The sequence below is a fragment of the Aethalodelphis obliquidens genome, unplaced genomic scaffold, assembly GCF_003676395.1.
Source record: "Aethalodelphis obliquidens isolate GAN/ISIS:26980383/991018 unplaced genomic scaffold, ASM367639v1 scaffold2, whole genome shotgun sequence".
NCBI classification, from domain to species: domain Eukaryota; kingdom Metazoa; phylum Chordata; class Mammalia; order Artiodactyla; family Delphinidae; genus Aethalodelphis; species Aethalodelphis obliquidens.
The window spans coordinates 7,215,942-7,238,526 of NW_020837946.1; the positions used below are offsets into that span (position 1 = coordinate 7,215,942).

At 46.4% G+C, this 22,585-nt stretch overlaps 1 protein-coding gene across 1 annotated transcript in view; it reads right to left on the reverse strand.

Annotated features, from left to right (window-relative positions):
• Nucleotides 1-1,927: 1,927 nt before the first annotated feature.
• Nucleotides 1,928-22,585, reverse strand: part of EFHD1 (EF-hand domain family member D1) — a 39,559-nt gene continuing 18,901 nt past the window's right edge. Inside the window, exons 2-4 of the mRNA XM_027114330.1 lie at nucleotides 18,503-18,650; nucleotides 11,216-11,350; nucleotides 1,928-3,239 (exon numbers count right to left, since the gene is read on the reverse strand). Coding sequence (XP_026970131.1) covers nucleotides 3,105-3,239; nucleotides 11,216-11,350; nucleotides 18,503-18,650 — 418 coding nt within the window. The 3' untranslated portion in view covers nucleotides 1,928-3,104. The remainder of the gene's footprint in view (nucleotides 3,240-11,215; nucleotides 11,351-18,502; nucleotides 18,651-22,585) is intronic.

A 22,585-nucleotide genomic window follows, 5' to 3' on the forward strand; every position in this document is an offset into this window, starting at 1 on the left:
GGAACCCCGAGAAGGGGCACCTAGGCTGCAAGCATTAAGAAAGCTTCCTGAAGATAATCTCTTAGCTGAGTCACAAACAATGAGAAATAGTTTGCCAGGGGAAGGGAGGGAGTGCCAGGCACAGGGAACAGCATGTGCAAAAGTCTGGAGGAGTGGCGCTTTCTAGGAACTGCTAGGTATTGCATATTCCGGGAGTGTACCATTTGGAAGGGAGGGGGAAGGGCAAGAGATGAAGCAGCAGGCGGTGAGCAGGGCCCAGATCCTGAAGGTGGGGAACCAAAAACTGAAGGAGAGATGTTAGCTACGGTCCACAGTTTATTAAGGTTATTCTAACGGCAGTTTGGACAGTCAGGGCCAAATTATGGCAGGGAAACCAGTTCGGAGGCCACTGTAGAGACCCAGGAAAGAACCAATGAAGGCCATGGCCATGGAGATGGAGGATGGCAACTGTGGGTAAGAAGCGTGAAGGGAACACGATCTATAGGACTTCATGACCAAGAGGGGGCAAAGAAGTGCTGCCTCTGGTCTTTGTAGGTCCATAACCTAATATTTGTCCGTTTTTTTCCCTTAAGTTCTTTTGTGTTACATTTTCTACCATTTGCAATCACGAGGTTTCAGCTCTTACATGGCTCTAGTTGTCCACAGAGGGAAATGGACATTTGAAGTAATTATACTGCTGTCTCCATTCCTTCCTTCCTTCTTTTTTCTTTTCTTTTTTTTTTTTTAATTAATAGATTTTATCTTTTGGAGCAGTTTTAGGTTATAGAAAAACTCAGCAGAAAGTTCAGAGTTTCATATACGCCTCTCCTCCCTCCCCCTCCAGTTTCACCTATTATTAATATCTCGCATTAGTGTTGGTACATTTCTTACAACCGGTGTGCTCATATTGACACATTATTATTAACTGAAGTCCATAGTACCATTAGGGTCCACTCTTTGTGTTATACATTCTATATGGATTTTGACAAATGTATAATGACCATTATAGCATCATACGGAATGTTTCACTGCTCTAAAAATCCGCTATTCATCCCTCCCTCCCTGCCCTAACCCCTGATAACCCTAATCTTTTCACTCCCTTCACAGTTTTGCCTTTTCGAGAATTTCATATAGTTGGAATCATATACAACGCAACCTTTCCAGATTGGCTTCTTTCACTTAGCGATATGCACTTAAGTTTCCCCCATGTCATTTTGTGACTTGATAGCTCATTTCTTTTCAACAGTGAATAACATTTCTTTTCATCACTGAATTAATATTCCACTGTATGGATCGACCACAGTTTGTTTATCCATTCACCTGTTGAAGAATACCTTGGTTGCTTCTAAGTTTTGAACTATGAATGAAGCTGCTATCAACATTCGTGTGCAGGTTTTTGTGCGGACAAAGTACCTTAGCTCATTTGGATAAATACCAAGAAGCACGATTGCTGGATTATATGCAAGGGCCTCTCCATGCCTTTTTCATATCCACTTCCTCTGGTGGGGAGGTTAGGGTGACCCTACATGGAAGAAGGATGCCTGAGAATTGTAGGTCTTGGGTTTGTGCAGAAACAGAAATTATTCTCCCTGGGGAGCTAAGGGTGTTCTTTTAGGCCAGGGGTCTTTACCTAGGTCCCCTCAATACCCTGGAATTATACATGGGAGGGAAGGGTCACTGGTCCTCATCAGAGTTTCAAGGGATCCAGGAAGCAAGAGAAATTAAGCTGCAGATTTTACCTGCAGGTGAAAGAATCCTCAGTGATGGGAAGGGGAGGAGTAGCTGACAGGCAACCTCAGTACTCAGAATGCCCCGGAGTGAAAGCCAAACCTCTAAGCACCACTTCTAACTCTACTTCGGGGACTTGGTGTGAAACAGGAGCCTAGGCTGGATGTGGCCCCCACAGAAAACACCCTTCTCTCCCCTCCAATTCACAGAAGACTAGAAGCACATTGATGTGATGGCAAAGTCCATTTGCACTGTTTATTTAAAAAGAACAGCCGTAAGGTAAAAATGCAGATGTTTTCTTTTTTGTAGAGACAGCAGGTAAAAAAGAGAAGAAATAAATATGATGTTAGAAATTCTTTTATAAAATACAAAAAACCCCTGATATTTGTGAGCAATCCCAAGAACTCATAACATATAAAAAATTATGCTGAAGAACAGCTTCACCTCAGCACCTTAGAGCAGAGGTTGGAAACCAGCTAGATGGTGAGGATGGTCATGACTTTTGGGATTTGGAAAGGCTCTGGATTTGTCACTTGGGAATGTCAGGGGTCTACTGTAATATAATTTGCATAAAGTCAGAGTTAACAGGAATTCTTCTACTCATTAATATTACTTATAATCATTCTTTCATTCTTACAGTTAAGTAGCACAGTATTTAGGGGTAGGAAAAAAAAGGCTGAAGTGGGAAGCGTAATGAAAAGGATAGATATAGGGGGGATGCTAAGAGGACAGGAGAAAGGTGATGGGAAGGAACAGAATCTCCTATCCTTTCACTATTTTGTGGCATCTCAGCAGCATGCCGTGCCCCCTATTGGAGAGGGGTTAGGGAGTGGTCCAGCCCGGCCTGCCTTAAACCTCACCATCATCAGAGGACAGAAGATGCAAAAGCACCCGGCAGGATCAGGCTAAGAATGAGAACAGGGAAGTTGGATGAGAAACAAAGGAGAGAGGGGCATGACGGGAAGAGGCACAGAAAAAGGATTACCCAAGAAAATGGGCAACATTAGCATCATAGGCCTCCAGGGACTATCTCCTCTGAGGACCACCAAAGAAAGAAGTATCTGTACAAATTAACACAGCAGACCACTCTGTGGAGTGGGAAAGAGACAAGGAAAAAGTAAAGGTTGCCAAGTAGAGGCACATTCCGGCTACAGAGAAGGGCAGAGGAAGGCAAGCAGGAGAGGGACTTGTGGGGGGCAGCTGGAACCTCTGGGAGGGGCTCCCAAATGGGGATGAGAGCCGCCCCCTGCCACCCCTATGAGGTTAAGGAGTTTGCGCTGGGTGGTGGTTGTGAAGGCTTGTTGGGGCAAAGGGTCAGCTGGGGTGAGGATGCCCGGCCAGGTCTCCCCGGGGCATCTGTGAGGCACAGCTGTGGCCAGAGGTCAAGGTCAGCCCAACTATGTACTGAAAGCGGCCTTGAGTTCCTGGAAGGCTGCCTGGCGGAGCCTCCTCTTCTCTTCCGCCTGCTTCCGTTCATCTTGCTCTGCTTTTATCTCCGCTTCAAACTTACTGGCAGAGTTCAAGGCTTGGACCTGCAGAGAAACAGTGAGGACAGACCAACAGAGTGAGAGAGGAAAGAGAAACCTGCAGAGGGAGCAGCCCATCAGACAGAATTCGCTTGTTTCCAGCCACGTGACCTGGGATCCTGGTCCTGCTGGGGGCCTGACCCCCGCCCAACACTCCCTCCCCTTGGTCTTCCAGTGTTTGCTTTCTAACAGCGAGGACACCGTCACTTTATTTGCTGCTGTGTTACACATGCCCCTTCCTATCTGCTGGGGTTGGCTTTTCCACCTCAGCTTCTTTTTCAGGATACCCCTAACATCCACGCCTATTGCCCACTTCTACTTTCCACCTTTAATTTCACAGTAATATTCTTTAGTTCTAGGGGAAAACAAAAACCAAATGAGCTTCCTGCAGGCATCTCGAATAGGATTGCATCAATCTGCCTGCGGCAAAGGGATATCTTTATAATGTACAGTTTTCCCTGAATGACTCAGTTTTCATTCAGTACTGGTTGTTTTGGGTTTTTTTAATGTTACCAACTAAAATTTTCAGCTTTCTCTGAATCAATCCTTCTAAATTTACTTCCAAATACTGAATGTTTTTTGTTGGCATTGTGAATGGGATATGAATCCATCTTCAATAATACAGTATCAGATAAATCCATCTTTATCCTCTATTCTAGGACTGATTCTTTTTTTTTTTTCCCCTCTCTGTGTGTCTCATCAATTTGGTAGAATTTGCAAACATGTTGGGCATGCACATTATTTTTAATAAAGACTGCTAAACTGCTCTCCAAACAGCTGCTCCAGTTTGCACCCCACCATCACGGAATGCAAGCGCTCATTTCCCAACCTGACCAACGCTTATCATTAACCTTTTTCCTGTTTGCCAATCTGATAGGCAAAAAAATTGGCACCTTCTTTTATTTCCTCTTTGGTGAATTACCCATTTGTATGCTTTGCCCGTTTTTCTATTCAGTTGTTTTTTTTTTTTTCCTTTAATTTGCAATTCTTTACATAATTTAGGTCTAGTCCCCCATTATATATTTTTCTTCAGTTACTTTCCTCTAGTCTTTTGTTTGTCTTTTAACTTCAAGGTATCTCGGGTCATACAAATATTTAAATTTTGATGTCATCAAAAATTTCAACAGAGACTGCTCTTTCTTGACTCTGGCGAGAAGTCCAGGTTGGAGTTTACTATCTACCCAGCCTCCCCAAGCATCCATGGAACCCTACAACCTGGGTTCACACTCCCATTCTCTAGTGTGTTGGCCTCGCCCTAGTTTACTTTCTAACCCGAAAAGGATGCCTGACCAATCTTTGCAACACACCTGTCACAGTACCTCCAACTCCCAGGACCTGCACTTCTTTTTTTTAGGACCTGAACTTCTGCCTGACACACTTCACCTCTCCCCTCCCAGTCTGCCAAGTGCTGCCCTTGGACCAAGGACTTTGTTCCTGCTTGCAGGCTGAGAACGTGTTTTTCTTAGAAGTCTCACAAGGACGGTGTCTGGACCCACTGGGAGGTGAGGATGTCCAGTTTGGGCTGGGCCTTCAGTAAAGCCCTCCTCCTCCCATCTCTTTCCCCACAGCGGTCATCCGAAGATCAGCCACAGCCTTTAAGGGTCCTGCCACTCTCAGCAGCCCACCTCCTCCCTCATTTAGAAAACACAGACGAACGCAGTCCGTCCACTCTGGACTCCTCTCCCGCCCATTTTATCCTTCCCCCTTTCCCTGTGCTTCTGGAAGTGAGACCCTGGGCGCTTCATCGAACATCTCTAGCCTCAGAGGTATACTGGCTGGTGCCTGCTTGCAAGCCAGTTGTTTGATTTTCAGGAATTTTATGAACTGGTTGTTAAATATAGCCATTGTTAGGGACTTCCCCCGTGGTCCAGTGGTTAAGACTTTGGCTTCCAATGCAGTGGGTGCGGGTTTGATCCCTGGTTGGGGAGCTAAGATCCCACATGCCTCACAGCCAAAACACCAAAACATAACAAACAGAAGCAATATTGTAACAAATTCAGTAAAGACTTTAAAAATCGTCCATATCAAAAAAATCTTAAGGGACTTCCCTGGTGGCACAGTGGTTAAGAATCCACCTGCCAATGCAGGGGGGGCACGGGTTCGAACCCTGGTCTGGGAAGATCCCACATGCTGTGAAGCAACTGAGCCCATGCACCACAATTACTGAGCCTGCGCTCTGGAGCCCGTGAGCCACAACTACTGAGCCCGTGTGCCACAACTACTGAAGCCCGCGCGCCTAGAGCCCGTGCTCCGCAACAAGAGAAGCCACCGCAGTGAGAACCCTGCGCACTGCAACCAAGAGTAGCCCCGGCCCACCGAAATGAGAGAAAGCCCGCGCAAAAAAAAAAAAAACCCAAAAAAACAAAAAAAAAAAAAAAAAAAAAGTTTATAACAAAAAATTCTTAAGAAATATATAGCTGCTAAAAAAATATATATATATATAGCTGCTGTTAAATTTAGATTTAAATACTTTCACAATTAAATAAATTATATTACAAACAAAAGTAATACATACTTAAAAGTCATCACTTCCTGATTATTTTACTACATTTTACTATTATTTGTGTTCTTGAGGTTACCTATGTCTGTTATACCTCTAAGGTGGAAATCCTATATGATGACATGCTACCTTGAATCTTCCCAACTCTGCGTTCAACAGTATCCTGTTGGTAGCTTGAAAGCAACCCCAGTGGGAGTATTTACATCTTGGAACAACTATGCTACAAACAAGGGTTTTGATTATTGTTTCATTGACTGTCTAGACAATCTTTTCTTAAGAAAGTGATGGAAAAATGTTAAAAATGTTTTTAAGTTTTAAGTTTAAACTTAAACATGTGTAGTGTTTGTACCCTTTACATTGTGAATAGCTCCAAGATGGAGAGAATGTTCTTCCAATATTTGAAAACTATTATCAAATTCAGCGAAGATGTTGCTCACGTCATTGATGACTGAATGAAGTTCTGATATATGTCCTTTCACTTTTTTCTTAGAAATTAATTTTAAACAAAATACCAACCAACATTCATGTTGGAATTACATTTTTTTTTTTTTTTTTGTCTGCACCACACAGCATGTGGGATGTGTTAGTTCCCCAACCAGGGATCGAGCCTGTTGCCCCTGCATTGGAAGCACAGAGTCTTAACCACTGGACCGCCAGGGAAGTCCCCGGAACTACATTCTTTTGTCAGTTGCAATCATAGGCTGCCTACAGATGCAAGAGTCCAGCAAAGGGGGATTCCTGCTCTGTCCAGTGGTTAGGACTCCTTCGCACTTCCACTGCAGGGGGCACAGGTTAGATCCCTTATCAGGGAACTAGCCCCCGCTCGCTGCAACTAGAGAGAGCAGCGCACAGCAACGAAGAACCAAAGCAGCCAAAAATAAATAAATTTATTTTTAAAAAAAGAATCAATAGGCTATATGGAATCTACAATTAAAATAGTATATATTTTATTATTTGCAAAATGTGTGCTGCATATCTTTTATATCTGCAAAATATATTTATAATAAACTTGGCATATATATATACAGTTTGTCCAGACAGCCATTTGCTTAACATTTATCAACAAACCACTGTCTAAGCTTCAATTTCCTCATCTGCAAAGTGGGTCAGTAACACCTACCTCCAGAGTGATTGTGTGAGCATTAGATAACACATGAATCTGAAGCGCTCAGCAGAGGGTCTGGCCAATCATCATCAGCACTCAGGTGTTTGTCAGTCACCCCACCTGCCCATTCCTGGCCAGGTCAGAGGAGGGTTGGGGGCCCTTTGCAATTACTTTACTTGGGCTCCTTCTTCTCCACATTAAAACTCTGCCTCATCTCTTGATTCCGTGATCTCCAAGTCCTTGTCCCATCAATCACCCCTTTCCTTTTTTTATCTTCATGTTTTCTTCTCCCTGGATCACTTCCCTGTGACATAAAAACACACCAACATCTATCTTCCCTAGGCTTTAAAAAGAAACCCCAAAACTCAAAAGTTCTTTCCTGATCCTAAGCTACCATCCGCACTTTGTCCAGGCCCCTCTGCCAAGCTTCTAGACAGAAAAGCAGCCATCAGGGCTCTTTCCCCCCAGTTCCCACCCGCCTCTTACCCTGCTACAATCTGCCCTCCACCGTGAACCTCATCTCTCAAAAATCTCCACTGACCCATTTGCTGGACCCAAGACCTCTGCTCTGGCCTCATCTGATTCAATCTCTTCTTGAAACTGCTCCTGGCCTCCAAAATACCATTTTCTCCAGGGTTTCCTTGTATCTCTGGTTACTACCTTTCCCACAGTCCAGTCACCATTACGTTCTGCCCTCGGTCAATTCCCTCTAGTTCTCGGGTTTCAGCTTGTATCTTGCGAAGATAGATAGATCCTGTGGTCTGTGTGGCTGAGTGTCCATGAAACATCCATTTCCTCCTTCTTTCTTTCTATGAAATGCTCCCCTGGCACATGGCCCAAGGGTCTAGGGGAGACTGACCTCACCCCTGGGCTCGAGGAGCAAATCCAATCAGGGTAGATACTCCAGCCCTTGCCAGCGGTTAGTTCAGGTGTGGACAAGTGTGGAAGAGATTATTCCATGACTCTCAGTATCTAGTATGCTCATCTTCCTTAGTAGCAGAATTACAACTGGGCACATGGATCCCCAGAAAAAAAAAAAAAGATATTTTGTAGCCTCCCATTTAGCTGGGTGTGGCCAAATTCTGTCCAACAGAACCTGAGCAGAAACTATTAGCACACAAAAGGCACAAGGTCTTTCTTTTTTACTGTGTTTGCAGACAATCAATAAATATATGCCAGGTAGTGAGAAATACTAGAAAGAAAAATACCCAATCTAAAGAGGCTTGGGTAGGAGGGGCGCTAAAAAAAACCAACAGGGTACCCTTCCGACGAAGGGGCAGACCTTCCCTTGCCTGAAGTCACCTTGGACTTAGTAAAACCCAGCTTATCACTTTTCCTCCATAAACCATTCACATTCACGGGCATGGGTCCTGTCTTGAATTTTTTAAACATCAACCCCTGGCCACACAACTCCAATAACCTCGTGACATTATAATTTCCACCTCCAATCAAGTGGTCATAAATACTGAGAGTTCTAGGGAGTTGGGAATTCATCCTTACCTCCTTCCCAGCCCCTTTGTCATGCTCTTCATCGGACCTGCAATTCTTCTCCAGCCATCTACGGAGGCCTCCCTGAGTCCAGCCTCCCCCGGGGCAAGTCTGTCCCCATCGTGCCCACTGCTGATCACATCAAGGCCCTGCCCTCCAAGCCTGGCTATGCACTGGACCCACCTGCAGAGCCCAGGTAGAGTTGGGTGAGGTCTGGGAAGCTGGTTGGCAGATAATTCTGGTGATCAGCAGTCTGGGGAAGGCCTGGCCCTCAGGAGAGCCCAGAGCCTCCTGTCCAACTGCATCCAGTGTGGACAGAGGCCAACCTCCAGACACTCCCCCCCCCACCCACCCCCGCCATGCCTTGGAGCCTTTGCTCTTGCTGTTTCCACGCCAGGAACGCCTTCCCTTCCCTGATTACAAGGTGAATCCCCATTCATCTCTGAACATCTGTAGCAAATGTCAGCTCCTTTATGGCCTTCTCCCAAACTTGGGCAATAATTCCTTCCATTTGTCATTCATGCAAACATTTCCTGAGAGCCATTATTAGTCAGGCACTGTAATTACAAACATAACACACCTGCCTTTGAATCTGTGGGTGAGGAGGCAGACGTATAAACACAAAAAATTTTATTGTTATTCTTTTCATCTTTTCTCCTTGTTGTAAAAATAATGCACACACATTATAAAACCTTACAAAATTATAGAAAATAAGTTCCTCTGACATCACTATTACTAATACTTTAGTATATAATTATCCAGGTTGTACTTAACTATTTAATGAAATTGGGTTTCAAATATACTGTTTTGCCTAGTTCATTCGGGACATCTGTCCACACATGAATGCAGCTGCATCTCATTCTTTGAGAGCTGCAGGGTGTACAAATGTGTGGGTGTACCACAGGGGACTCAACTACCCGGTAGTGGAAGTTTTGGTTGTTTCCAATTTTCCTCTGTTATAACAATACTGTATGAAAATCCTTGTCTGTACATCTAGGTGCATTTTCATGAGTATCTCTGAAGGATAAAATCCTCGAGGCAGATTTCCAGAGGTGAAGGATATGAAATGTTAACAGCTGGCCCCAAGCTGCTCTCCAAAAAGTTGGGTCAATTTATACTCTTACCAAGAGCGTCCAAGAATGCCTTGAACAGATAAATTATAATACTGCTTCCATGCATAACAGAGGCACCTGGAAGAGCATGGACAGTCTCAGTCCCGCGAGTCAGGAAAAGCCTCCAAGAAGAGGCAGCTCTTTAAGGCGGGTTTGATAGAATGAGTAGAGTTCTCATGGAAGAGGCATGTGGGTGGGACATTCCAGGCAGAGGAAACAGCAGGTATCGAGGCCCCGTTGTGAAAAGACGTGGCAGTACTTGAAGAACTGTGCATAGGGGTGAAGAAGGGTGGAGCTGGGATCACAGCCAGATTATAAAAGGTTGGGAATGCCCAGATAAGACATTCTCAGAGACTCCATACAGACTTGAGCGCTCGGCATATCGAGCTACGGCAGTGTGCTGAAAACAGAGTCCTGTTAACTTTGGGTTTCAACCCCAGGCCCCTGCCCAAGGCATCTCGGGAGATCTGCAAGTGGTGATTCAGTCAATGAATAGAGAGGACTCTTCGCACCATCCCTCCTCTCTACTCATCATTATCAATGCGAGTTTCTCCAGAGCTTGATTTGGTGCCTGGCATTTCTGGAACTGAGTTGAACCAATGTTAAGTCATGAAGGAAGGGTCAAACCACTTTCAAGACTGGATATACGATGCTGGTGTTGAAGGTGCAGTGAGTGGTCCGCCTGTCCCTGAAACTGCCAGGTGACAGCAGTAGGGGATTCAGGCATAAGGAGGCCACCACGATTCACAGTTTACATACTGGCAGAAAGATGATGGACTCTTGTCTCCAAGGCAACATCACAGAGAAGTGAAGAGAGAGTGCTGCTTAGGGGCCTGAGCAGGCTGGGCTGTATCACCAAGGACACTTTGTCTCTGGGCAAACTCCTGGAATAAGCCAAAACTCCACAAGAGGTTGGCTGCCTCCTGCCTGGAGTGGAAGGGCGTCCCAACAGCTCATATCACATACAGAGTGCTCTCGGTGAGCCAGGAGCTTGCTAAATGCTTCATACACATGAATGCATTTAATCCTCATGGCAATCCCATTATCAACCCCATTATACAGATGAGGAAACTAAGGCACAGACAGGTGACAGGTAAGGGAGGAGGCAAAATCTGAACCCAGGTAGCCTTATCCACTGCTGTGGAGGGGGATTCGGAGGGCTCTCCTGATCGCCCTTTTTGCAGATATGCCCTGCGGAGAGGAAAACGACAGCACCCAGCAGGGGTAAGATCTCCATAAACGTTCAACGACCGTATGAACTCGTGAATGAATGGAAGCACCCAGAAGGGCTCCAAGACCAGGCACTGGAGATTCCTTCCCAGCTCCCAGCCATTGTCAATGATGCAAATACTTTTTCTGATTCAGGGCAAGCCACCAAGGCACCCTCCTTGGGCCCCATTATTCACTTGTTTACACACAGGTGTCTAAGATGCAAACGTGCAGGTAGCTGTTCGAGTAACTCAAGTGTGGTTTGGGGTAAGGAGGAATTCTTTAGGAAAGTCTGGATTCAGAGTCAATCTGGCAGCATTGTACCAGCAAACCTGTTTGAATCTGAAACCAGGATCGAATGCATTTGCCGTCTGGCAGTTTTCCTGTTTTGCTTTTAATTTTCAGACGGCACACAAACGCGCTCTCATTTCCCTACAAGCTCACACGATTAAGCGCTTGCTGTTTCCCTTTTCCTGAGGGAGTTGATGAGCTGGTCGCTGGCTGGGAGCTCCTGCTGGGCAGGGTGCGCAGAGGGAGGGATTGCCCCGCACAGGAAGGAGGCACCTACCTTGGCTTCAAAGAAGTCCTTGGCACCTTTGACGCCCTCCAGGGCAACATCGATCTCAGAAAGCTTCGCCAGCGCCATCAGCCCACTGTCCTCCTGTAGTTCCCCCGCTGCGGCCTTGTGGAATATTAGCAGGAACTACAGGGGAAGGTTGATTAGGGTCAAAGTCAGCATCACCGAGAGATTCGCAGCACTCCCCTCTGGCCTGAGCTAGGGTCATTATAGCCAAGCCTATTAAAAGGGGTGTATACATGTCCGTGTGACAAATTATTTTGTCAAAGCTGAAAACATGGGGAATTCCCTGATGGTCCAGAGGTTAAGACTCTGCCCTTCCACTGCGGGGGGCGTGGGTTCGATCCCTGTTCGGGGAGCTAAGATCCCACGTGACCCGTGCCAAAAATAAAAAAAAAAGAAAGAAAGACAGAAACCAAAGCTGCCTATTTTTCCACAAGGATGTAGGGGAATGGGCACCCTTATATCGAGTTGATGGGAGTGTAACTTGAATCAAAATTTTTGGAGGGCACTTTGGAAATATTTACAAAAGATAAAATGTTTTCACCCTACCAATCATGAATTCCACTGCTGGGAATCTGTCCTTTAGAACCATTTACACAATAGTTTAAGAAGCATTGTCTGTAAAAGCAAAAAATTGGCAACATCCTAGTTAACAGTCATGAAAGAAAAAATCCAGTAGACCCGTATGTACTGTTTTTTAAAATGAAATAATTCAATATTTCGGACAGTTTTGAACCATTTCCATTTTCCATTTGTGTCCCATTTTGGGCATTAGACTATTTACCATTTTTGGTGTTTTCTAAGATATCTTTATAGAACCTTGTTCCAAATACTTTATGTTTCAAATACATTAGCTCTGTCACTTCCCTTTCAATTTTGTTTACAGCAAAATTTTTTCAAAAATTATCAAGCTTTCCTTTTCTCTCACCAATGTTATGCTTAGAAAATCCTTCCTTGCCACCAAGGTTACATAAACAATTGCCTGTGTTCTTGTCTACTGCATTTATGACTTTTTCAAAAGTGTAAATATTTAATCTCAAATTTATTCTGATTTGTCATGTGAAGTTTATCATTAACCTTATTTTCTTCCAAATGGTTAGCTAGTAATCTCCACATCATTTATTGAATAATCCACCCCCTTCCTCCAGATTCAAAATGTGACCTGAATGAATTTGTCTTTAAAGCCAACTTGTACTAAGACCTCTGCAAAATAAATTTTTAAATAAATAAATAGGCCAACCTGAAAGAGCTGTCCCTGCCCCGCCCCGCCCCCACCTGCACGTCCTTCCATCACCCCCAAGGAAGTTTTATGGCTTTTTACTTCTCTTCTTTAAAAAATTTTCATGAATTTGTCTATCAGACATCTGTCCAACTTCCATAATTTATTTTTCCATCTAGAAAGAATAAAAATTGATGTATTCCAATTCATCCCAGAAAGAGGCTCCTCCAGGTTTTCAAGTGCCTAAAATATGTGTGAAATGTCAGTTTTCAGGGGTTTTTTTCATGACCGTCTCCTCTAAAGATTGTCTTCCCCAAGAGGAAACAACATTAGCTAAAGCACAGTGAGAGGTAAGACAACTTCAGCACGCTTTTTCCAAATGCCAACTTGTGTCTTTTACTGCCAACGCTCTTAATCCCTAGAGGGAAGCGTGTTTCATTAAGTGAAAGTCTTGGCTTCCACTACCACCACCCCAAAATGCCTTGCCGGCAAGCCCTTCTTTGTAATTCTTGCTTCAGGGGTCCTAACTTCACTGTGGACATCGCCAAATACAAAGCAAGCGGTGAAGCAAGATGTTCCAGGACTTTCAGCTTCACGAAGGCCACCATGGTCCGCTTCACTCTACAGAAACGTCACTTTCACCCACCTGCAGCTTCAAACTCTCTCACTAGAGGCCGGCAGAGACTCAGTTTGCTGCAGACTAACCGAGCCAGAACACTGGCTCCAAAGAAGCCTTGGAAATCAAGCCTACTGAAGGAGGTGAGGCCCCCCCCAAGAGTAGGATGGGGGACAAGGGGGCAGGGGGACGGTGGTGGCCAGGCTCTCATGGAAGAGCCTGAAGCAGCCAAGACTTCAGCACTGCAAACGTGAGCCTCGGGCAGAGAGAAGGAGTAAAATACCCATCCATCCCTCAGTACCCTGCCCATCCTTAAAGCACTTAGTTACAGAAGCCACCCCCCTCCCCAATGCTCCATACGGTAAACACAAAACAGATACCCCCTCCATACCAGGGAGGCAGCTTAGGAAAGATGGAACACTGCCCCCAGCCTAGCAGCAGTCCAAGTGACCCGACGGGGAGGGGGTGTCTCTTCATCTCTGAAACTCATTTCTCTCACATCTGCAGCAGAGATGACAATGTTGGTGTTTACAGAAGGACTCAAAGTATTCCTCAAGGGTCCTGGCCACGTGGGCTCACTCTCACTCTGCCAGCTCAGCGGATGACCGCCAGCAGCCCTGTCCTAGCTCAGGGGTCCCTCCCAGCCCCAGCCAGTTAAAGAAGAAAAAAAAAAAATCCAGCTCAACCTGAAAATGTTCAGCCTTCCCTAAAGCACACCAGACTTTCCCATTTAGTGTATTACAATCCCCAACCCCTGAATGACAATTTCTCCAACTGCCCAGCCTTGTTTGTCTTCCTATTTATAGTCCACAAAGACTGGTATGTTGTAGAGAATTGGAAAGTGTCCTAGCTGTGACTCTGAGCAAAGAGGGGGGAGGGAAGGAGAGGCAGAAAACAAAGAAACAGAGAGAACCAACAAAACTAAAAAGCAGTTTCAGACGCAAGCTGTCAAATGCTTCTGATAAATTTAAGGAAATTTTTTTTTATTGAATTTTTTTAAAGATTTTTTTGATGTGGGCCATTTTTAATGTCTTTATTGAATCTGTTACAATATTGTTTCTGTTTTATGTTTTGGTTTTTTGGGGCCGCAAGTCATGTGGGATCTTAGCTCCCCGACCAGGTATCGAACCTGCACCCCTTGCACTGCAAGGCGAAGTCTTAACCACTGGACCGCCAGGGAAGTCCCAAATTTAAGGAAATTTTAAATTTCATGACTCTGATTGATGATGCAAACACTTCCCCACATTAGTTAGAGCTCTTAGATGGCAAGTGACAGAAACACACTTGTTGGCTTAAGTAAAAAGGAGGTATTCATTATACAGAAAGGATGTCTCAAAAACCCAAGGGTAAAATACAGTGACCTGGAAGAGGACTGGAACAGGGAGAGGCAATGTTCTCAGGATTGGAGGCAACATTCCCTCTTGAGCTCTTGTGTCTGGACCACATGGGAGAAAATGGCTGCCCCACATTGAGTTACTCTTATGGGAAGAGGCACCTGCACAGCCAACGTGCAGTACTTCAGCCCCAGTTTCAAAATCCCAGATAGGGAATCCGACTGACCTAGTCTAGCCAGAGGTCCATCCATGGTCCTATCAACCATGAAGAGGCAGGGGTGCAACCCACTACAGCCAGGGCTGCCAGGGACCCCCCCCCCCCCCAGAGAGGGTAAGGTGGGAGGAGAAAAAAGGACCTACAGTTCTCAGTACTAACATGGAATCTAGTAAACCCCTTATCCAGCCTTTGTACAAAACTACCACACATCTGGCCTTGGAGCAATTCGCTTTGAGACAGGTGTAATGGAATTAGTAAGGACTACAAAAAAAGAGGGGAGGATATTAAATCCTCGCTGTCTGCCTCCAAAGGAGAATGAGGTGGTGAGTGCCTGGAATAGGATTCTAGATGCCTACAGTTATGGACGTAGAACTCCTAACTCTGGTCCATCCTTATGACTTCTTCTACATGTCTGTACACGTACACAAACCATAAATGCAAACAATTATATTTTATTTTTTAAATTAATTTATTTATCTTAATGATTACTTCTTTTTTAAAGTATTTATTTATTTATTTTTGGCTGCGTTGGGCCTTCGTTGCTGCGTGCAACCCTTCTCTAGTTGCAGAGAGTGGAGGCTACTCTTTGTTGCGGTGCACAGGCTTCTCATTGTGGTGGCTTCTCTTGTTGCAGAGCCACGGACTCTAGGCATTGGGCTTCAGTAGTTGTGGCTCGTGGGCTCTAGAGCGCAGGCTCAGTAGTTGTGGTGCACGGGCTTAGTTGCTCCACGGTATGTGGGATCTTCCCGGACCAGGGCTCGAACCTGTGTCCCCTGCACCGACAGGTGGATTCTTAACCACCGCGCCACCAGGGAAGCCCTAAACAATTATATTTTATATACAGTTTGGAAATCTGCTTTTTTCCCTGCTTTTTACATTGTCAACATGTGTTCTCTGGTCATCAAACACTGTGCTATTGAATACATCATCATTTTTAATGGTTCCATATATGCCATCTTCTAAAATGCCCCTTGTGTGCATATATTATTTTCATAATTGGAAGAGAAATGGTTTAAAAGAAAGATCGATTTCCTTGTATGTTGGGGGAAAGTAGCTTTTATTTAGATATAACTCACTTCAGTTGAGTTAATCCAAAGAAAAAGAAAGGGAATACAAACTCACCAAGCACCTACTAAGTGCCAGGTCATGAGGACACCTGTGATGATGGTGGAGCTGTTGACTATGGTGCCTTGTGGCACATGACCTGGATCTAGCCAATCACAGTACCCTGGATGCAATGACTGGTCCAGGAGGTGGGCATGTATCCCTATTAGGGCCAATCAGAAGCCTTCTCCTGAGACTGGTAGGGACTCTGGGATAAAGAAGCCCTCTATCCCCTGGGACAATGTAGCCTGGAGCTGCCAGCAGCCATCTTGTCATATGCCAGGGACAACACCTTATTTGGAAAGAAAAGATGAGGTGGACACAGAAAAAACACATTCCAAGATACGGCAAGAGGAAGACCCTGGATTACTTGTGACTAAAACACTTCTACTTCATCTCCCAGGTATGTAAGCCAATAGCTGTTTGTTCTTTTCTTATTTAAATTAGCTAGCATTCTCTTTCCTTCACTTGCATTCAAGAGTTCTAACTGATGGAGGCATAGAAAGAGAACTTGGTTCTCGAAACAGTCCTGAGCAAAAGCTGTTAACAGCCCTATTTTTTTCTTTTTTTTTTTTTTTGCGGTACACGGGCCTCTCACTGCTGTGGCCTCTCCCGTTGCGGAGCACAGGCTCCGGACGCGCAGGCTCAGCGGCCATGGCTCATGGGCCCAGCCGCTCCACGGCATGTGGGATCTTCCCGGACCGGGGCACGAACCCGTGTCCCCTGCATCGGCAGGCAGACTCTCAACCACTGCGCCACCAGGGAAGCCCAACAGCCCTATTTTAAGGACAGAAAAACTGAAGTTGAGAAGTAAAATAACTTGCTCCAGTTATGCAGCTCTGTGTGGAAGATGGAGTTTGGGCTATAAGCCTCTTTTCATTACACAAACACAGCATCGGCCCACTAGTGGCTTACAACATGTGCAGAAACCAGCAGAGTGAAATACTAAGAGCAGGAGGTTAGACTGTGGAGTATTAATGGCAACTGCGTCTATACGTCCAAATCCTGTACCTCTGGGTACAACTCCTAGAGCTGGGACCACAGTGGGGCTCTGAACTGACAAAAGACGGAATGTGAATGTCACTGAAGGCCTGTAGGCAGGTTGAGGACCCACAACAAAACCCTCTGGAGATGTCTAAGCCTCTGCTGTCCACCGTCTGGGCGAAATGGCCAAGCCAGCAGCTAACCAAAAGCTAACTGAGCATCTTGGACGCAGAGAGGGGCACATTTGGGTGGCTCCTGGGTGAAACCGGGGGAGGGACTGTGTCTTAGCTCAGTTGCTGACTTGCACAGACTTTCTAAGCACCCTCAATTTCTGTTCTCCAGAGGCCACAACTTTGCCGTAGAAGTTCTTTCCCCAACCTTGCCTCCAAAGCTTCGCCAAGGCATGATCCTTTACGTTCTATACTCCAGGGGTACCCAGATTGGAAAGAGCCAATGCCCAGCATGATGTATGAACGATACAAAGGAACCAAATGAGAGGCGAGGGAGACAGAGAGGCAGCTGGGAAGTTGAATGTGGGGAATGATGGGGGGAGGCTGTAACCCAGGCCCAGCCCTGAGCTGGGACCTGATTTCAGGCAAGTGTTGACCCTTTTGGTCTTCTAGCTCCTTAGCCTTGAAATGAGAAGTCTGGTACCAGATTATCTTGAGGGCTGTGTCCAGCACAGGTTTTCGTGATCCATCTCCATATGTGCCAGTTTAGGAAAGGAAGAGATGGGAGATTCTGGAGTTGATCTGTGGGCAGTGAGAGGCAAGGCCAGCTGGGGAAGGGACTCATGGCTGCTAGGTCAGCTGCAGAGACCCCCAGCAAGTGCATCCAAAGGCCCTATCTAGCCTGGAAAGACGACCAGTATTCGGCTAAAGTTCTCACTCTCAGAAACCCGGATGCCTGCACTCCACTCTTCCTGGAATAACCAAGGTTAAACACCAGGAGACAAGAACAGTCCTCTCTTCTCTCAACTCCCAAGGGCCCCCAAAGAGACACGACTGAAAATGAGAGCACAGCAGCTGGGCTAATGTCCAAGCCTTTAGCCTGGATGGTGTCGCTAAAGTTATTCTAATAACAGGTCACTGACATATCTGAAAACCTTTTCGCAAGACTCAAACACACAAAACATGGAATTCCCTTCCTTGTTGAGCTGCATCCTTGCCATGGAAGAAACCCAATGGCCTTGAGATTTATTCCCCAAAATAAAAATGGCTGAGCTTTTCATCTATTGGGGGATCAGGTGACTCCATGTGCTTTTCCAGGAAGATATCTGTACGAACACAATTTCAGGGTTTCAAAGACCAAAAAAACCCATCCTCGGACCTGTTTGGAGGGGAAGGTCCATGGGCACAGAGTAAGACCCTTTGTATAATTTCTTTTTTCTTTCTTTCTTTCTTTTTTTTACTATTTTTAAATGCTTGTTATAAAATTAACAGTTTAAATATATATTTTTAAGTATAAAATTATAAAACCACCAACACTTTGCACCCACAAACATCCACAATGAATATTTTAGTGAACATCCCTCCAGATTTCTCAGTACTTACCATTTTACCCAAATGAGGTTATCCTACCCACACTGACTTTCAATCTGCTTGCTCAGCATTTTTTCATGCCAGCACTGCGGTTCACTAGATCCTTAAATTTATTTTAAAAAGCAGAACTGTAGGTTAAATACCCAAGCAGCACTCAAGAGAGGCCAAAGCCATTTGCACTCCAGGGAATGGTGAATCTGCGAGTCCTCTCAGGGCCACCCCCCTCCTCCAGGGGCTCAGGGCCAGCAGGACGCAGGTACCTCACGGAAGCTGAGTTTGCCATCAAAGTCCTCGTCCACCTCCTTGATCATGCTCTTCAGGCCCAGGTGGGTCTGGGGGGCCCCCAGCTTCTCCATCATCAGCTTCAGCTCCATCAGGTCAATGAAGCCATCCCTTCCGGCATCATACCTGTAGGTCAAAGGCAGGGCGCTGGTGAGGGATGGCCATGGCCAGGACCGAAGGACACTTGTTAATCTATCAAATGTGTAATGCTTTTGGCCTTATTTACTGAAAAATGACTCAAAAGACTCCTGCCTTGCAGTGCCCACCAGGGTCACTGCATTGGAAGGGTCCCCTCTCTCTCCTCCAACACCTCTGGGGCTCTGCGGGATATGACTCAAAGTGGGTCTTGTACTGCAGGAGTGTTTTCATGTCTTTCAACTCCTTAATTAGGCCGTAAGTTTCTTGAGGATGAAAAACATGCTCGTCTACCTTGATTTTTCCCAGTTTGGGTCAACGAACATCAACTGAACCTCCAGATGCTGGACGATAGAATAGCTGCTGCAGGGCGCCCCACGCACCCACTCTATTACGTAGAGCAACTGACAGTTCTGGAAGCCTCCCCTTGGTCACCAGCCCCTGGGTCTCCGCCGCCCCCAGTTCCACCAACCCCTCCGCTCGTCCTCTGGTCTCCTGTCTCTGGAAACTGCTTCCCACCCTGGTGCTGGGCTGTGAGTCAGGCCTGGCCCCAGCACTGCGGTTTCACGCTTTGCCCTCCAGCTCACAATCTAGTCTCCAGGTCTGACCGGTCACACCTGTGTGTCACAGATGAGCGGGGTGGTGGCTCTGCCCTCCTGGCCAAGTTTGGACACAGAGCCAGCACCTCTGCTGGCTGTCCCCCCACCCCCGAGCCACCTGCAGGAAACGATCCCAGCCTCCCCATGGCAGGGGTCCTGGCCCTGCCCTCTACTCCCGAGTGCCTGGTCAGCCCCGTGGAGCCCTCTTCAGCCTTCTGTCCTTCTGCCCCGGTCACTCCACCACCCCCGCCCCGACACTCGGGCTATTGTGGAGCTTCCTCACAGACTCGCTGGCTCTTCTCCCGTCAAGTCCATCCCCTTTTCTGCTCCCCAGAGATCACTTGCTGCTCAGGTATGAACATCATGCTTTAAGAAACAAATCCGTTCATAATAGCCCGAAGGCAGAAACAACCCGAGTGTCCACTGACAGACGAACAGATAAACAAAATGAGATCTATCCATACAGTGGGATATGATATATTTACACAATAGAATATTATTCGCCATTTAAAAAATGAAATTCTAATACATGCTACAACATGGATGAACATGTCAACATTATGCTAAGGTTGAAATAGGCCAGACACAAAAGGACAAACGCTGCCTAATTCCACTTATATGAGGTATCTAGAGTTCATAGAGACAGAAGGTAGTTACCAGGGACCAGGGGAAGCGGGGGGTGGAGGGGGTTATTATTTCACGGGTTCGAGTTTCAGTTTGGGATGAGGAAAAGGTCTTGGAGATGGGCGGTGGCGAGGGCTACACAAAAATGTGAACGTACACTGATCTCAACACTTACACGGTTAAGACGGTAAAATGTAAAAATCAAATACGTGAACAAACAAACAAAACAGGCTTCCTCACTGTCTATCACCCCCCAGCCCCAGCTCCACGAAAGAAACCACCATGGTTAGGAACCACCGTACCAGCCGCCAAGAAATGTAGCCTGTGGGCAGCCAGAAATCTAACCCTGTGGGCTGGTGGTATTTTGAAGCCCATGTGGTCATGCTGGAGATGAGGCCCAGTACTTCCCAGTGTGCCCTGCTCCAGCCACAGTGGCCGACTCATGCCATTCCTCCCACCCAGAACGTACCTCCACCCTCCTCGGTGGCCTCTTCTGTCCCCTGGAGCTGGGGAACCGCCCCTTCTCCCTCTCATCGCTGGCAGCACCAGTCTGCCCTCTGCCTCAGCAGAGGCCACCTCCTTCAAGCAGGTCTGCGCTCCCGCTGGGCTCCCACTCCCTCCCTGCCTGGAAGGATCACGCTGGGAGATGAGATGCTAAAGGACACAGATGATACCCCTGGAGTCCTGTTGGTGAGCTCTGAGGACGCTGAAGGACAAGCCAGGTGCTCCAGTGTGGTTTCCAGGAAGCGGGCAGAGTGTATGAATCACAGATGGACCAGCCCAGGCTCTAGTATCATCAACGGATGGTACTTAAAGGAATGATTGCCAGGGGCCCCCTAAAAGTGATTAGAGGATTGGCCTCATTTACTTGGTTTTTAACTTCTTTTTACAGGTTTCTTTGGTTTTTTTTGTTTTTGGCCGTGCCGCACAGCATGAGGGATCTTAGTTCCCCGACCAGGGATCGAACCCATGCCCCCTGCAGTAGAAGTGTGGACCGTCAGACAAGTCCCCACTTCTTTTTAAAGTAACAGCTTTATTGAGATATAATTTAAATACCATAAAATTCACTCTTTTAAAATTGCACAACTCAGTGATTTTTAGCATATTTGCAAGGTTGTGCAGCCATCATCGCTATCTAGCTCCTCAACACGTTCATCACCCCGAAAAGAAATCCATGCCCTGTAGCAGTCGTTCCTCATGCCCCTCTCCCCGGCCCATAGCAACTACCAGTTTGCTTTCTGTCTCTACGGTTTTGCCTACTCTGGACACTTGATATAAACGGCATCATACGATATGCGACCTCCTGTGTCTGGCTTCTTTCACTCAGCATAATGTTTTCAAAGTTCACCCAGCTTGTAGCACATGTCAATCAGTACTTTATTCCTCTTATTCATTGCTGAATAATATTCTATTGTATAAATATACCATATTTTGTTTATCCATTCACCTGCTGATAGATGTTTGTGTTGTTTCCACTTACGGCTGTGATGAATAATGCTGCTATGAATACTCAGATACAAGTTTTTATGTGGACATTTGTTTTCATTCCCCTTGGGCATATAACCAAGAGTGGAATTGCTAGGTCATATGCTCATTGGCTTTTGAAACAGGGTTGTCAAGCTGGTCCAACAGAAAACTGTGATGACTGACCTATTATCTCTACCGAATCAGCAAGCCCCCTCTATTAGGCTTCTGGGGGAACGACAGGCAGGAGTAGAGGCCCATACAATTCAGCGGCTTGCCTGTTAGGTGTAGGGCCACCTAGGAAGAGTGCTGACTATCAAATTTGCTGGTGACACAAAGCTGTGACAGAATCTAGGCCCAAAGGATCTCAGCAAGCTGGTGACGGCCAGGACTGGGCTCTGGGTGTGGGCATGACAGAGACGGGTATTAGCCAAGCACAAGGAAGACCTTTCTGGCAAAAACAGCTAACACAAGACCTGAGGTGAGAAGAGCTCTTACAAACAGGCCGGAGGGACGGACTCTGTTACAGGGAGTCCTAGTCAAAGTAAACAGGCTTCTTTAGTGTGGAACTTTCCAGAGCCTTCCATATGGTCACGTGTCCGAAACTTACCGGAGGGAAACAGCACCCAGACTCATCAGACCACACAATCCTCTGTGTTCAGGGATTTTCCACTGGAGGAGGCACGTCTAAGCAATCGAGTGTTCCAAGGAAAACACTTTGGGAAGCGCTCCTCAGGCAATTCTACCTCAGGAAGGCAGCCCGTCGTTCCCCTCCAGGCCGAGATTGTGAATGAATGTCCTCTGCCTGCTGCTCAGCGCACAGCGCATGCTCCTGCGAAGTCTGCAGAGGAGACTGAAGCCACGAAGGGGGATGAATTTAAGATGTGGATCTTTCGAGCAAACGCAGAGGTTCGGGGTCTGAACGCAGAGAAGAAAGGAAGGAAAGTGAAGGGAGGACAAGAGCAGCTGAAAAGCTCAGGGGTAAAGAGAGGGGAGGGGGCCCCAGGAACAGGAGGTGAATTGGGGCAAGATAAGGAAAGGTCAGGGAACAAGGCAGGAATTCGTCCTCACCCAGCAGGGGCAGGAACACAGCTAGCTCAGCCTCCGCAGCACAACCGGCAGTCGAGATGGGGCCATGGCAGAGAGGGGCTCGGAGACCTTATCCCTGGCATTTCTCTGGGGTTCTAACTGAGAAGAGTCAAGAAGGGTTGGAAAACCTCTTTTAGGCCCTCAAGCCGG